We start from the raw sequence: 15,515 nt of genomic DNA, 5'->3' as shown, positions 1-15,515 counted from the left end.
AGGTTTATCAGGGCAGCACACATGAATATTAATATTGTTCTGTGAAATTCATAATAACAACTGTCTACTGTTTATCAGCATAGAGGCCACTGCTAATTTTGTATCTGTGAGATTCTGAAGATTTAATCAGATCTAATCTGATGAATTGGATGTGTAAAAGGACTATTATTGAGTCCTGACATGATATAGAATTATGACACTGAAATTTACGATATGAAATCTGATATTGCATTCAGCGAATTTACTGAAATAAATGTTCTCTTGAAGAAACAGTTATTTTTATACAGTTAGAACAAAATTTAGAGCTAAAATCTTACAATACTAAAAATACTCCATATAAAACAATTCTCAAAAAAAAAAAAAAATAAATAAATTCTGGGTTGTTTCAACTTATGTTTGGGTCAAATATGGACAAACCCAACTGTTGGTTTAATTTTTTTTTTTTATTCAATTTTTAAACCCAACGGTTGAGTTTGTCCATATTTCACCCAAACATGGGTTGAAACAACCCCGCATTTTTTAGAGTGATAATGAAATCTGGAAGGTAGCAATCAAGTAGATACTCTTGCTGTAGCCCAATTTTAATAACAATTTAAATGAGACAGTTTTGTGCATAAATTCTGAGACTGTAAGCAACATTTACGTGTCGTCAATACGGAGCTGTGATGGGACTTTTATTTTGAAACATGGAGACTTTAAACTTTCTTACTTCACAATTTTGCTCTGCTGTCGGCGTCAGTGAGAGTTCCGGAATCTCAGGAATTTGGGCTGTTCGTCTCCACAACCTCCTGCGGTACCGAAGTCAAGATTTTCCGCGCCTGAAAGGTATATCTAAGCGTTTTATTCAATTAATTTCTGTGCCTCAGATCACAAGTCAGGTTTTACCCGATGCGTGACTTCTGCTTCTCTGAAGATTAGCGTGTCACTCACTCGTAACCTCTGAATGAGCTCCGTTAACAGAGGCGTGTCACTAGTGCGCGAGAAAGAAATCAAACCACCACAATCCTGCATCATCCTACGACAATAAGCACTTTGTTATATACTACAGATTCACACTTTTTCCGCGATAATCTTAAACATATGTGTGTTTTTCCATTGCCAAAGTCGTTTTCTGTTTGATTACTGGAGGAGCTAAGACGCTGTTTTCTTGTAAAGCTGCTTTAAACAATATGTACTGTAAAAAGCGATGTACTGTACGAGTAAAACACTTTGAGTGCATCATATCAGTACTAACCTTTCATGTTTTTATAATGTACGTCTGCGGATTATTAAAAAAAAGTGTACTCTGTTCAGAGTACAGAAAAAAAAAACAATTGTTTTATCTCTTAATCGAGAGCCCTTCGTTTTATTTCGTATTAAATCTGAAGAATCTTATTCATCAATGTCTGCACATGTGATTTACATTGATTTATATGGTCTCTGTCTGTCCCCGAGTTCTTATCATTATGCCTGGGGTATTTCATCATGTTTGAGTCCCAGCTGTGTCAAAACCTATGCTTCACTTTTACAAATATATATGTATATATATATAATATGTCTAAATCAGTGATTCTCAGCCTTTTTGACTCCAAGACCCTCCAGTGTCCATAATAATATTCAATGGCCCCATAACGTTTTTTTTCAAAGACCCCATGAGTTTTTTCTTGCACTGCATTCAAAAATACTTGCTTTATTTGAATTAAAATGAGTAAACAGCCTTTAGTGCTCTTACTGGTTAATGTAAAATGGCTGGTGCAGGTTTGTGGTGAGACTGATGCTTGCAGACAGGAACTGACTTCCTGTTCCTGTAGAACTGTAAAACCTTTCACTTTGTCGACAGCTTTCTTGTCAGTGTAAGTTCAACTTGTTCTGCGACATAAAGATGGTCCTTTTTTTTTTAACACCTAAATTTATTCTCTCATGTAATTTGGTTACATCCATTTTGTAAATAAGCCTGGTTTCAAAAAAATATTATTTTTGCAGGTTTGGTTCGAGCTCAAAATGTCTCAAGCTGAAAAACTCAAGGTAAGGAAATGAGAGCTGACGGGTGGATGTTGCACAGGGTTTCAGTTTTATGTGGAGATTGATGAACGGGAGATGTTCAGAATTTAATTACATTTGAGAGAATTTTAGAGATCTGTTTAGTACGACTTTTTAGATGAGCTTGTTCATAGATTGTTCTGTTCTTTTGTGATCAGCAGGGACAGTTTACAAACCCAGAGACTCCTGGATATGTGGGGTTTGCGAATTTGCCAAATCAGGTGCACCGGAAATCCGTGAAAAAGGGCTTTGAGTTCACTCTCATGGTGGTGGGTAAGTAGCGTTGATGTGATGTTTTGAATGAGCCTGATGAACTTGGAAATATTAGCAAGAAACACCAATTAGATTTTTGAACAACTTTTTTGTTTCATTCGCCCATAACTTTAACACCAATAAATTTATTTTAAATTTACAAAATGTAGGAACAACTTTAACCACTTATCCGCAAAAATCACATACTCAAATAATGTATGTCACATTATGAATGAAATATCTGTCACTTCTACGGTTTCATCGTGACTTTAACATTAGAATCAGGTTAAGAACAAATTAACTCGTGAATTAGGCAGAATGTTTTCCTGATGTTCTCCTGTGTTAAAAATATGAATAATCTCTTTATAATAATTAGTCTTTGCCTTTTGCTCATGCTGTTTGTATTTTGAAGACTAGGCAATACAGCATTTTCTTCTTCATGTGATTAATGTCCTAACCACAAGAAACCATGTTCTGTTTGTATTTTTTTTGGGTGGCGGTGTTGTTTTCTTGGCAATAAAAATGTAAAACCATGCGATCGGAATTATCGTAAATATGAGCTTCCTAGTCGGAAATTGGACATGGATGCTCTCTTGAGCAGATAATTTTGATACCCGAGTTGGTATCAATAAACTTTAAACATGGTGGAGAAGAATTGCTGCTGTGACTGGTATGCTTAATTTTTTTCACAACCGCTACATTGCTTTGTCTTTTTGTTAAAGCAGTGCATATTAGAGGTCGACCGATTGATGGGCTGGCTGATTAATTGGGCCGATTTTTCGCATTGTTTTTTTATTAATCGGCATTGGCCGATTGTGCTGCAAATCAGGCCGATTAATAGGCAGGCGCATCTGCGAGCAGCTAGTGTTGTTGTGGAACACGTGACGCTGCCTCTTGCGGCAAGCAGATTGCCGTTCCACCGGCTTAAAGGCCCAGGTACACTTCACTTTCTGTAGAGCTGCACGATTAATTATAAAAAGATCGCGATCTCGATTCAAGCACCCACGCGATCCTACTTTATCAATGACAACGATTCTCCCGCGTCTATTAAACCTTAGACAAAATCATACCGGAACGTTCAAATCTGTGTTCGTGCTGCCAGAGCCAGAGAGAGCCGTTTTGAATCACACATTAGTTATTTCTGTGTTACAAATATTCACATTATCACAGAAGTACTGAGATATAAGTTTTAAGTTAGTATTTAAACACATGTGTCTACGATAGAGATCAAAATAGCGCAAACTACCTTTTGAAATGAACTTAGCACGTCAAATAGAGTACCTCAGGGATGACGTGTTTTTGTAGGCCAACCCGGAAGTTAGCGGCGCACGGGTTCCCTCAATCGAAAGCCAATGCATTTTTCCCATAGACTTTTGGAAAATCGCAAAAAAAAAAAAAGCTCTGTGTTTAACAAAGGGTTATGACACTTACACGTTTTGTCTATCAAGATAATCTTTACAAGGTAACACAACATTTATACATTTTGAAGCCTAAATAAAGTCGTCAGATATAAAAAGCTAACAGTAGGCTATAAACGGACTACAGCACATCATGGTCGCAGATCAACGTCACCACCACCAAGCTTCCTCAAACTTTATTTAGAGAACAACTTTATTTAAAAACATGCTCGTTGATTATGATCTGTGCTGTGTATGAATACTTAACCACTTTTTAATGAGAAATGCTGTCCAAATGTCCTGTTTGTCATGATGACATCTAAAGTCCCCACCAAAGGAAGTAGTCCCTTTTAGCAATTTGTTAGCAACTGCTGTTTTTAAGACACAATAAAGGTTTAAAAAAAATCACAAGCGGGTTATAACTGGTGTGTTTTATGTCATAGATCAAAACGTGAAAATATTTAGAGGCTTTGTTAACCACAAACCTTATTTCAGGCGATTTAGCAAAAACCCATTCAAAAAACCCATAGACTTCGGGGCAATGGAACCGGAAGTCCTAAAATGCTAACTTGCTTCAGGGTTTTGCCTACAAAAACACGTCATCCCTGAGGTACTCTATAACGGTTGTATCAATTACATCTAATTCCACTAGGTGGCGACAACTGACTGTTAAATTTATTTGTCATTGAATCGTTCATTCAAAAGAGTCGTTCAAAAACACTGATTCATCCAGCAATGAAACAGTATTTATTAATGAGTCATTGAATTCATTCAAAACCATTTTTTAAATAATTCATTCAAACATTTTCCAGCAATTAGAGTCAGCAATTTATATTTTGTCAGGACCTCTAGTAAATTGCATGTTATTTTGTTTGGTTGTATATTCAGAATCGTGGGAGAATCATGATCTCTATTTGAAACCAAAAAATCGTTATTCTCATTTATCCAGAATCGTGCAGCTCTAATTTTCTGCGTTCGGCTACATCTCGCGTACAGTTGAGCGTGCGAGCCTTTCAAAGTATACTCCTTTGGTCATGAGCATGGAAAAACTTGTTCGACATGTGGGCACTATATAGTGGACTGCTGTTTTCAATTGCTTAAGTCACACTCAATAAATCCTTGAGGGTGAGCCTTGAATACATATGGAAAATAGCCTGTATTTGACTGAAATTCAAGAATCTTCAGCAAGCTGACTATATAGATAGCACAGTCAGTGTTTATATGGTTGTCAACGAATGTGACGCTAAATATCATTTTGGCTTTAATAAGATTTCTCCAATAAATAGGCCAGAATAAACCTGGTGCCCTCCATGATTCCTGTTCTTTCCGACACCAAAGCACTTGAACGCGACAACCTCGTAATCACGACTTCAGAAGTGGGAAGTAGGAAATTTCCGATAGCATGTGAAGGCAGCTATATTACAATATGTGAGGAAATGTCATGTTTGAGAAGAGCAGCTTCCATGTCTGGAGGGAAAACGTTATATTTTAGTAGAAGGAAATTTTAGTATTTCATGATTAAGTGGTTATTGTGTAGTGAAAGTGACTGTGGGAACAAAAGTGTTTGGCAGCAGCACAGCGCTGATAAATCCTAGTTTTTTTTTTTTAAGGCGACTGGACTCTCCCCTCAGCCCTGTGAGTGTGTATGTGTACAGCTGTTGACACACAAATGAGATCTGCTGTGGGGGGAGGGTGGCCGGGAGCTCATTGTACAGTCATCCCATCGTCTTAAAATAAATCACAGAGGAATGCAGAACCTCGGCCGCGAGCCCTTTCACTGCTGCACAGCTTCAGCAAATGATGGAAGACAGCTTGACTGAGACGTAGAAACAAAAACACTGACTAGAGGAACAGATGATTGCATAAAACACTGAAGTCCGTAGTGTTTGCTGTGACGTTATGCCGTTTAGGGAAGTACAATCTGCCTGTCGGAGTGTTTTTGTAGTTGATATGATAATTTAATGCTTTTTCATTAATACTTTTGCTGTTTTCAGGTGAGTCGGGTTTGGGGAAGTCCACGCTTATCAACAGCTTGTTCCTCACTGATCTCTACCCAGAGAGGGTCATTCCTGGTGCTGCAGGTGAGAGTTTCAACACTGATGAAATTACATCAGGTGTTTTAAAATGTTGTTCATGTTTTTAAACATTATAATTGGTAAGGGTAAAAGTAGTGGCCTGATATTTGAGGCAGTTTTGCAGAAAAGTTTGGACCTCTGCCTTGTTTTTTGAGTCTTCTCTGATGTATCTTTACATGTGCTCTTGTTATACAGAGAAAATTGAGCGCACTGTGCAGATCGAGGCTTCAACGGTGGAGATCGAGGAGCGTGGAGTGAAGCTGCGTCTCACTGTGGTCGACACGCCTGGATACGGTGACGCCATCAACAGCCAGGACTGGTGAGGATTGCTTTGATGGTCATTAAAAATACTCAAATATGCTCAGCGCACATACAGTCATCATACATATTGTGTATGTTATGTGGCTTTGGCTTGATGACAATTTAATGCTCTTTATTTAAAGGGACATTTTACCCAAAAATAAATTCTCTCACCTCTGTGAGTCCATGTAGTACAAGAGAATGGATTCCCAAATGCTGATGTTTAAAATATTGGTATTTTTCTTATACGCACCTAGTGTTTTGCTTTAGAAAACAGTGATATATTCACTGGGGCCGTAATGATTAGTCAAGATGACTGTACATGCTTTTTTTTTTGGAGTGCCTTCGACACTTTGGAGTCCATTCACTTGCATGCTACATTCAAACTTTTGGGGTCGGTAAGATTTTTTGTTAAGTCTCTTATGCTCACCAAGGCTGCATTTATTTGATTAAAACAGTAATATTGCAAAATAGCATTACAACTTAAAAGAACTGTGTTCTAGTTTAATATATTTTTAAAATGTAATTTTTTTCCTGTGATGCAAAGCTAAAGCATTATTACTCCCGTCTTCAGTCACATGATCCTTCAGAAATCATTCTAATATGCTGATTTGCTCCTGAAGAAACTTTTTATTTTTTATTTTTTTTTTATTATTATTATTGTCAATGCTAAAAACGGTTGTGCTGCTTAATATTTTTGTGGAAACTTCATACATTTTTAAATTTCAAAAGCTTTTATTTGAAATAGAAACCTTTTGTATCATTATAAATGTCTTTACTCTCACATTTGATTAATTTAATGCATCCTTGCTGAATAAAAGTAATAATTTCTTTAAAAACATCTTACTGACACAATCCTCTTTTGTGTTCAACTGAATAAAGTTCTAAACAACTGGAAGGGTGTGAGGGTGAGTAGATTAGAGGTTTCTCTTTAAGAGAAATTTGGTTGAAAGAGACACTTGATAGTGTAATTGGAGACGGTATGTGGTAGGAGACATGAAGACTAGAGAGTGCGTTGGAGGAATGGAAGAAGAGGGTTTTTTTTTTTTTTTTTTTTTTTTTTTTTTTTTTTTTTTTGAGCTCTGGGAATGCTGTTCTGCTAGTGGAAGTGGTGAGACAGGAAACATGTGTGACCTCTTCCTGACTGCTCCCTGACCCACTTGAGCGCAAAAACAGCAAAGAGAGGATATTCGAGTGCTCATGTCTGAAAAAGGAAATGTATGCCATCACATAACTTTTATTCACGTGAAACTTGACATTTTAATGCCCTGGTTTTGTAACGGTCAATGAAATATCACAAGATTGTGTATTAAAATCACTTCAGCCTTTTTACTTAAAGGCCTTTTTTATGTTTTGTTGTTTTTACATAGAGTGCAAAAGTGCCTAAAGCACCAGCATTGGGAAAGAAGTACAGTCCCATGAAGCATTGCAATGACATAATTTAAAAACTATGGATAAGTTAAAAAAAAAAAAAAAAAAAAAAAAATATATATATATATATATATATATATATATATATATATATATATATATATATATATATATATATATATAATTAATTCATGTTGTTGACTATGTACATAGAATATGCATATATACACAAATATTTAATAGTTTTTCTGTGGTATTTTGAATAGATTGGTTAACTTTCAGATCCTGACTGTTGCACTCTTTTATGTTTCAATTTGAGACTCTTTCAAGGGGTTATATCATGAGGAATCAAATTTGCCTTGGCCTTTTGAGATAAGCGATGGATGTACTATGAAATTGATGTACTAATGTGAATTTCAGAGCATTTATGTACAACAAGCTGCAAAAATGTGATGCCTATTGGGTGAGGAGAAATGGCCCACCCAATCACAATGTGGTAATAAGGAGAAAGCTGGATAGATGCTATAATTTCTAAACAAGAGAAGAACTAATGATAAAGGTAAAATGGGGGAAAGTTTGTCAAACCTTGTGTTTTTCCAGGCTGCATATGGCCTTTGCTGCTCTGCATATCCTTCAGAAGGATCCCAGCGTTAAAAACAAAGTATATGGATGGAGTCGTTAATCTGTATTTGACACAAACTCCTTAAATGTTTCTGTTTCTTATAAATCACTGTCTCTGTAAGTGTTTAAAGAGATGCTCTGTCTTTTCCTGGACAGTTTTAACACCATTATCTCATACATCGATGACCAGTTTGAGCGCTACTTGCATGACGAGAGCGGACTCAATCGCAGGCACATTGTGGACAACCGTGTACACTGCTGCTTCTATTTCATTTCCCCTCTGGGTCACGGGTGAGATCTTATACTTAACTCAACTAAGTCTTTTTTTTTTTTTTTTTTTTTTTTTTTTTGATACCTTTCACTGTCATAGGTGTGAGTGTAAGTGTTCACACTTGTCTGGATTTTCTTGTCTCATGCTCCAATTTTGTAGACTGAAGCCTCTAGATGTCCAATTCATGAAGGCCATTCACAACAAAGTGAATGTTGTTCCTGTTATTGCTAAAGCAGATACGCTGACACTGAGGGAGAGAGAGAGACTCAAGCGCAGAGTAAGCATTCAGATTTCTTTCCAAACATGGTTTGAACATAAGTCTGGCTTGTTGGCTATATGCATCTCTTTATGTGCTCTAGATTCTGGATGAAATAGATGAACATGGCATTAAGATCTATCACCTCCCTGATGCTGAGTCCGATGAGGATGAAGATTTCAAAGAGCAGACCAGGATTCTCAAGGTATGTAGGCCTTATTTTTCTCATTTAATTTAAAGAGACTGGAACAAAATGATGAGAAAATGACAATTTTAAAGCTTGGGTGAAAACTTTTCTATGGAACACAAAGGCAGAAATGTATTATTATTTTTTTAAACTGATTTGAAACTTCAAAAAACAAAAAAGCACCATGAATATATACTATCATTCAAAACTTTGGGGTCAAGATTTTTTTAATAGAAAATAATATTTTTATTTAACAAGTGTTCATTAAATTGATCAAAAGTGATTGTGAAGACGTTTATAATGTTACAAAAGATTTCTATTTCAAATAAATGCTGTTTTTCTGAACTTTCTATTCATCAAAGTGTCCTGAAAAAATGTATCATGGTTTCCACAAAAAAGTAAGCAGCACAACTGTTTTCAACATTGATAATAAGAAATGTTTCTTGGGCATCAAATCGTCATGTTAGAATGATTTCTGAAAGATCTTGTGACACTGAAGACTGGAGTAATGATGCTGAAAATTCAGCTTTTCCATCACAGGAATAAATTGTTTAAATAGAAAAAAAGTTTCAAATAGAAAACAGTTATTTTAAATTGTAATAATATTTCACAATATTACTGTTTATATTATATTATTGTAATAAATGCAGTCTTGGTGAGACTTTTTTTTGTACTGACCCCAAACATTTGATTGCTTGCGTATAATAAAAGTGACCCATATAATTTGTTTACTATATTCCAAGTCCTATTCTTATTACTGAATGTTGTGGAAGAATTTATAGAAGAATACAAGTCAAACTAATTTTTTTTTGGTCATCCTTTTATGCTCATCTCTTGAAGAGTAGGAAACAAAACTTAAGCATCCAACCTAGGCCGCATTCTGTTATGGGTTTTCTTTGGTCTTTCTGTTGTAGGCCAGCATACCGTTTGCCGTGGTGGGATCCAACCAGCAGATTGAGGCTAAAGGGAAGAAAGTGAGAGGACGTTTGTATCCATGGGGTGTGGTGGAGGTGGAAAACCCAGAACACAACGACTTCCTTAAACTTCGCACCATGCTGATGTGAATAACTTTATCTGCTGTTTAATGTTCTAAAATTCTTGATTTTACACAAATGAAAATGAGGTTATGAGGAAGCTTGTCGTCAATCTCTCAGTTGACAAAACGTAATGCTGGAGAGAAAAAAAAATAAAAAAAGAGTTGTACCTTTTAAGCAGTAAAAACATTAAAGGATAGTTCACCCAAAAATTAAACAATTATGTCGTTAATTACTTACCTCATGTCATTCCAAACCCGTGAGACTTTTGTTCATCTTTGGAACACAAATGAAGATCTTTTTGATGAAATCTGAGAACTTTCTGTCCCTCCATACACAGCTACGTGACTTTGACGCTTCAAAAAGTTCATAAAGAGATCGTAAAACTAATCTATATGAATTGAGTGGTTTAGTCCAAATTTTCTGAAGGGACACGATCGCTTTATATGATGAACAGATTTAACTTAGGCTTTTATTCACATAAACATTCATCCACTCACACATCAGTTGTGGTAAACAGAAGCTCAAGCATGTTTGCTTGACATGTGAGAACCAGTAAGGTTCATTCTTGTGTGTTACGCAGCACGTTTGAGCTTCCAGAAGAGGTTCGGTTGAGCTTCTGTTTATGTTTGCTAATCAATGTTTACATGTGAATAAAAGCCTAAATTCAATCTGTTCATCATAAAAAGTGATTGATTCTTTTCAGAAAATTAGGACTAAACCGCTCAATTCATATGGTTTAGTTTTACGATCTCTATATGAACTTTTTGATGTGTCAGTTGCGTAGCTGTCTATGGAGGGACAGAAAGCTCTCAGATTTCATCTAAGAGAGTCTTACAAGTTTGAAATGACATTAAGGGGTGAATAATTAATGACAGACTTTTTTTGGGGGGTGAACTATCCCTTTAAATAGACTGTACTTCTGTCCCTCTCAGCCTCATTTTCATTTTAAGATAATGTACTATATCATCAGTCACTGTCATTATTGTCTAATGATGGTAATTGCCATCTGTGCAGCACCCACATGCAGGACCTGCAGGAAGTCACTCAGGACCTTCACTATGAGAACTTCCGCTCGGAGCGCCTCAAACGGGGCGGCAGGTTGTCATCCCATGGTTACATTCTGCCTCTGTCGCCTGCGTACGTACTGCTTTGCCTGTCTTTCTCCACCTCCTCCCTCAACCTCTATGAAACAGCAGAGCTTTGTGAGTGTAGTCACAGATTATTTGAATATCCCAGAACTGGCAGGAACAGATGTATTGAAATAGCACAACTTTACATAGTCACTTCTCATTTTTTTGCTAAAGACACATATAAAAAGTAATTTGATAGCAGAAATAAAAGTAAAAGAGCAGCATTGCTTTGCCTCATTAAGTCTGAGTTGAGTTTTAGCTGAATCAGTCGATAAACTGTCTTCCATACGCTCTAGAGCAGGGGTGTCCAATCCTGCTCCTGCGGAATTCAGCAACAACCCCAATTAAACACACCTGAACCAGCTAATCAAGGTCTACTAGGCATACTAGAAACTTCCAGTCAGGTGTGTTGAGGCAAGTTGGAGCTAAACTCTGCAGGACAGTGGCCCTTCAGGACTGAGTTTGGACACCCCAGCTCTAGAGAGACGAAAGTTTGAGTTTTAATGTGTGCTGTGTTGACTCAGTCTCATGGATCTGCAGCGAGCTGTGGGATCTGTGTTCATCAGAGGATAGGAGGGGGAGGTACTGCTGGGAGCTCAGTCACAGCTCCACCTGTCCTTCAGCCTGACACTAGCACTGTTTCTGCTCACTAGCTCCTACTGCACACACTCTTTTTCACTCTTGCTCACATAAATACTCACTTACAAAGTAACTTCCTGTTCAGCTTATTACACGCTTGCACTGTTAACTTGGGTTTGTCTTTTTCTTGTCTTGCCTAAACTCTGCATCGCAAACTGGTGGTTTACTAATAGTTTTTGTTCAATCACAATCATTTAGCACTTGTAAATCTGCAGTGTGATTTTGTTTTTGTTTTTTTTGTTTTTTTAACAAAATAAACAGTTCATGCCCCCTATTTTTCTATCATCGGAGCACTTAAATCTTAAATGCCAGACTTTTTTTTTATTTATTAAATTTTTTTAAAATATTATCAGTATATATTATATATATTTTTTAATTCTGACTTGAATTGCAAAATTAGCAAAAATTAACATTTCATACCCCATGTTTTCACATCATCGGCTTAAATGCCAAGCATAATTCTGTGAAAAATTGTTTGTTTATAGTGATAATTTGTTAAGAATGTTTAATATATCTGCTATCCTATCATTTCCTGTCATCAGTGCAGTTAAATCTTAAATGCACATATATATATGATAGTGATAATATATTTTTAATGATTTTATATGCCTGCTACAATTATTTAATAACTTTTAATGTATTATCTAAATTTATTTTCTCATCAGATATTGATATGCAGTTAATTCTGAATAATTGAGTTAAAAGATAGTTCACCAAAAAATGAAATTTATTCCATGATTTACTCACCCTCAAGCCATCCTAGGTGTATGTGACTATCTTCTTTCAGACGAACACAATCGGAGTTATATTAAAAAATATCCTGGCTCTTCCAAGCTTTATAATGGTAGTGAATGGCGCTTCTGATTTTAAAGTCCAAAAAAGTGCAGTCATCCATCATAAAAGTAATCCATACGACTCCAGGGTGTTAATAAAGGCCTTCTGAAGCGAAGCGATGGATTTTTGTAAGAAAATATAGTTTTAAATATCCATATTTAAAACTTTATAAACTAAAATAACTAGTATACTAAAATAAAAAACAGAAAAGCTAAAATAACGACGGCCTAGTCCTATGCAGATCGAGTTACGGTAGAAGAGTAACCCCTGACCTGACGCATGGCATATTTAGAGCAAAACAAATCACTGGTCACGAAGAAGATAGTCATATACACCTAGGATGGCTTGAGGGTGAGTAAATCATAGGATAATTTTCATTTTTGGGTGAACTATCCCTTTAAGCTGCATGGCATTTATTTAAATTATAATTTTTCAACATTTGACTACCCTAGTAATTTTGTTTTGCCAACAGGATAAAGTAATTGTGAGATCCATATGTCATAAATGATCATTTATTAAACTTCACTGCTAAGTACTGCTGTGCATGTGTCTCTTTACACCTGCTTTGTGTCGAGCAGGAAGGGTCCGGAGCCAGAGGAAATGGACAAGGATATGATCTTGCAGGAGAAGGAGGCTGAGGTACGGTCTCTCAAACAAACACAAGCTGAACGCTAATAACAAGACTGCTTGAGTGTGAAGGTCAATGTGTGATTTGTGTTTGTGTCTCTCAGCTGAGGCGGATGCAGGAGATGATCGCTAAGATGCAGGCGCAGATGCAGAAGCAGGGAGATGAATGAGACAGCCCACACCTGTGAGAAACACGGTAAGAGCACATTACAAACACAGACGTTAAAGCAAGCAAGCCGTGCCTTATCTCGGATTTTGCTGTTGCAGTTGTAAGTTGAGGTCTTCCAAAAAAACAAAACAAAAAATCCCAGTTCAACATAACCAAATCTGTGGTCATGGTACTGTCTCTGACACATTGTATAAGCAGTTCTGCAATCTGAGCTGCTATAACATTTGATGTTATATTTGATATTGCTGCCTTTTAGTCTCTTTTACTTTGTAAAAATGTAATATTTTGTTAATGTTTTTGAATGCAAATCTATGGATGTTGCATATCTTGAAATATAATTTAATATTGAGTCACTTGTGTTTCAGAGAAAATTGGCAATTTATTTTTGGTATTAAATATGCAATTAGGGAGCTTGTTTTTGTTTGTTTCTTATAGACGCTGACTTGTCTTTCGAGCTTGACCCAGTCAGATGTGGAATGAGAAGAGGAAGTGTTGCTAAATGTGGAGAAAGAGGAGAGACTGATCTTCAGATCATCTTGCTTGCATTTTCTTAGTTTATTTCAATCTTGTAGGGGTTTTTTTTTTAAGCAGTATTACGTTTTTTTTTTTTTTTTTTTTTATTATTATTATTCAAATACTGTTGCTAATATTCATTCATTTTTTTTTTTTTCCTGTTCCAGTAACCAAAAATGAAGAACTACGGTCAGTAATTAAACAAAGTGTTTTTTTCTGTTACAAGAGCCAAATTCTACTGTAGAGCAGCATTAGTATTAGTATAGCTCCAGAACACTCTATCCCGTCTAGCTAAACAAACACTGTGAAAATACAAGCAGCTGTTGAATTTCAGTGTCACAGTAGCAGTTGTTGCATCATGTTTTTGGAGAAATCATTTTATACTGTTTGCAAGTATTGCCAGAGAGATTGCTGTTCAGAAGTTTTTTTTTTTTTTTTTTTTTAGATACTTTCCTCTTCCCTGCATGAAGTTTTGAAATATATTTGGTGTTCAGTTGAATGGTCCCCTAACGGATGCAAAACATTATATTGTGACCCGTGATTCATTCCCTATGCCGTCTAATGAAGGAGAATAGGCTTTTCTCTGATGTTAATGCTCATTTTGCTTATTTTTATTTGTACCTGAGTGGATACTGTCATGTATTTACTACCAGACATTGTTCTAGAACGAGTGCAATGTAAAATTTCCTTAGTGGAGTGACATTGAAATATGCTGTTGTGCTCTTTGACCTTGATGCATATTAAGTTTTTACCTTCTTTTGGGATCGATGGTTAAAACTTTTATCTTATTCCTGTGGTTAAAGTACATTTTCTTATAAATAAATCATTTCTGAAACAAATGTTACAATGAAATAATATCTGAAATGAGGATTTATATCTATTACACAAAAGCAAACATAACTTTTAAACCATTGAGTTTTACTTTCCATAAAAACTGCAGTTGTCCACATTCCAGTTTTAAAGTTTCACTTGAAAACTTTCTATTAAACCATTATTGTCTATCATCTTGTAATAAAATTTTGTATTAAAACATTTTTGGGGGTTTTCTTTTTTGCTGTTCAGATATCAAGTTGCTGGTGATTATAGCAGAAAGGTCAAGGACTTGTCAAAATTGTGGGCTTTTTTTTTTTTTTTTTTTTTACTTGCAGGCTAATTACAAATCAGTGACTCTCGATGGCCACTAGAGGTCGTGAAACATTGATAAGGTCTTTATCGGTGAGATTTCTTTAAGATATTTCGAGGTAGTTGGAAGTATTATCGTTAAATCTACATCAAATTAGGTTATATAATATTGAAAGTGTGTAGGTGTGAGAGGCCCGACCTAGTAACAGTACGTGGATTAATGGGCAAAATGACACGCTGATTCATAACGCTCCGACGCTTCATGAAGCAGTGTTTTGAAATCGGCCATCACTATATAAGTCATTCTTTATTTATTTATTTTTTTGGCACACCAAAAATATTCTCGTCGCTTTATATTAATATTGAACCACTGTACTCACATGAACTGATTTAAATATGTTTTTAGTACATTAATGGATCTTGAGAGGAAATGTCATTGCTGGCTATGCAGGCCTCACTGAGCCATCGGATTTCAACAAAAATATCTCAATTTGTGTTCCGAAGATCAACGAAGGTCTTATGGGTGTGGAACGGCATAAGGGTGAGTAATTAATGACATTATTTTCATTTTTGGGTGAACTAACCCTTTAAATGTGGAAGAAATAGAATAACTGACACAAGCAGCCAAGCTCTAAAACCATTGGAATTTGAGCAAATATAAAAACAAAGAATATCTGAGCATAATTAAAATAAAT

At 35.9% G+C, this 15,515-nt stretch overlaps 1 protein-coding gene across 3 annotated transcripts; it reads left to right on the top strand.

The window, feature by feature from the left end:
- The first annotated feature begins 675 nt into the window (after positions 1-675).
- LOC127494916 (septin-2) lies at positions 676-14,730 on the top strand. Of its 3 annotated transcripts, none has more exons than XM_051861110.1 (13): positions 676-825; positions 1,963-2,004; positions 2,178-2,292; positions 5,663-5,749; positions 5,939-6,062; positions 8,192-8,326; positions 8,466-8,583; positions 8,666-8,767; positions 9,664-9,809; positions 10,801-10,884; positions 12,968-13,028; positions 13,121-13,212; positions 13,621-14,730. In XM_051861110.1, exons 2-12 carry the CDS (start codon positions 1,981-1,983, stop codon positions 13,184-13,186), a joined length of 1,062 nt encoding a protein of 353 aa, XP_051717070.1. In that variant the 5' UTR covers positions 676-825; positions 1,963-1,980; the 3' UTR covers positions 13,187-13,212; positions 13,621-14,730. The 3 variants fall into 3 exon arrangements, with proteins under 3 accessions (XP_051717070.1, XP_051717068.1, XP_051717069.1); XM_051861108.1 differs by having other exon boundaries at positions 10,801-10,923; XM_051861109.1 differs by lacking the exon at positions 676-825 and adding an exon at positions 1,740-1,832 and having other exon boundaries at positions 10,801-10,923.
- The last annotated feature ends 785 nt before the right edge of the window (positions 14,731-15,515 follow it).

The sequence above is a fragment of the Ctenopharyngodon idella genome, chromosome 15 (genome assembly GCF_019924925.1).
Source record: "Ctenopharyngodon idella isolate HZGC_01 chromosome 15, HZGC01, whole genome shotgun sequence".
In the NCBI taxonomy this organism is placed as follows: Eukaryota; Metazoa; Chordata; class Actinopteri; order Cypriniformes; family Xenocyprididae; genus Ctenopharyngodon; species Ctenopharyngodon idella.
This window is presented reverse-complemented; position numbering and strand designations above follow the sequence as displayed.

Excerpts from the sequence above, each read along its gene's own strand:
- LOC127494916 (XM_051861108.1), top strand. The coding sequence starts at position 1,981 with ATGTCTCAAGCTGAAAAACTCAAG. Across the intron at positions 2,293-5,662 it reads GTTCACTCTCATGGTGGTGG|GTGAGTCGGGTTTGGGGAAG; the intron begins GTAAGTAGCGTT and ends TGCTGTTTTCAG. Across the intron at positions 8,327-8,465 it reads ATTTCCCCTCTGGGTCACGG|ACTGAAGCCTCTAGATGTCC; the intron begins GTGAGATCTTAT and ends CCAATTTTGTAG.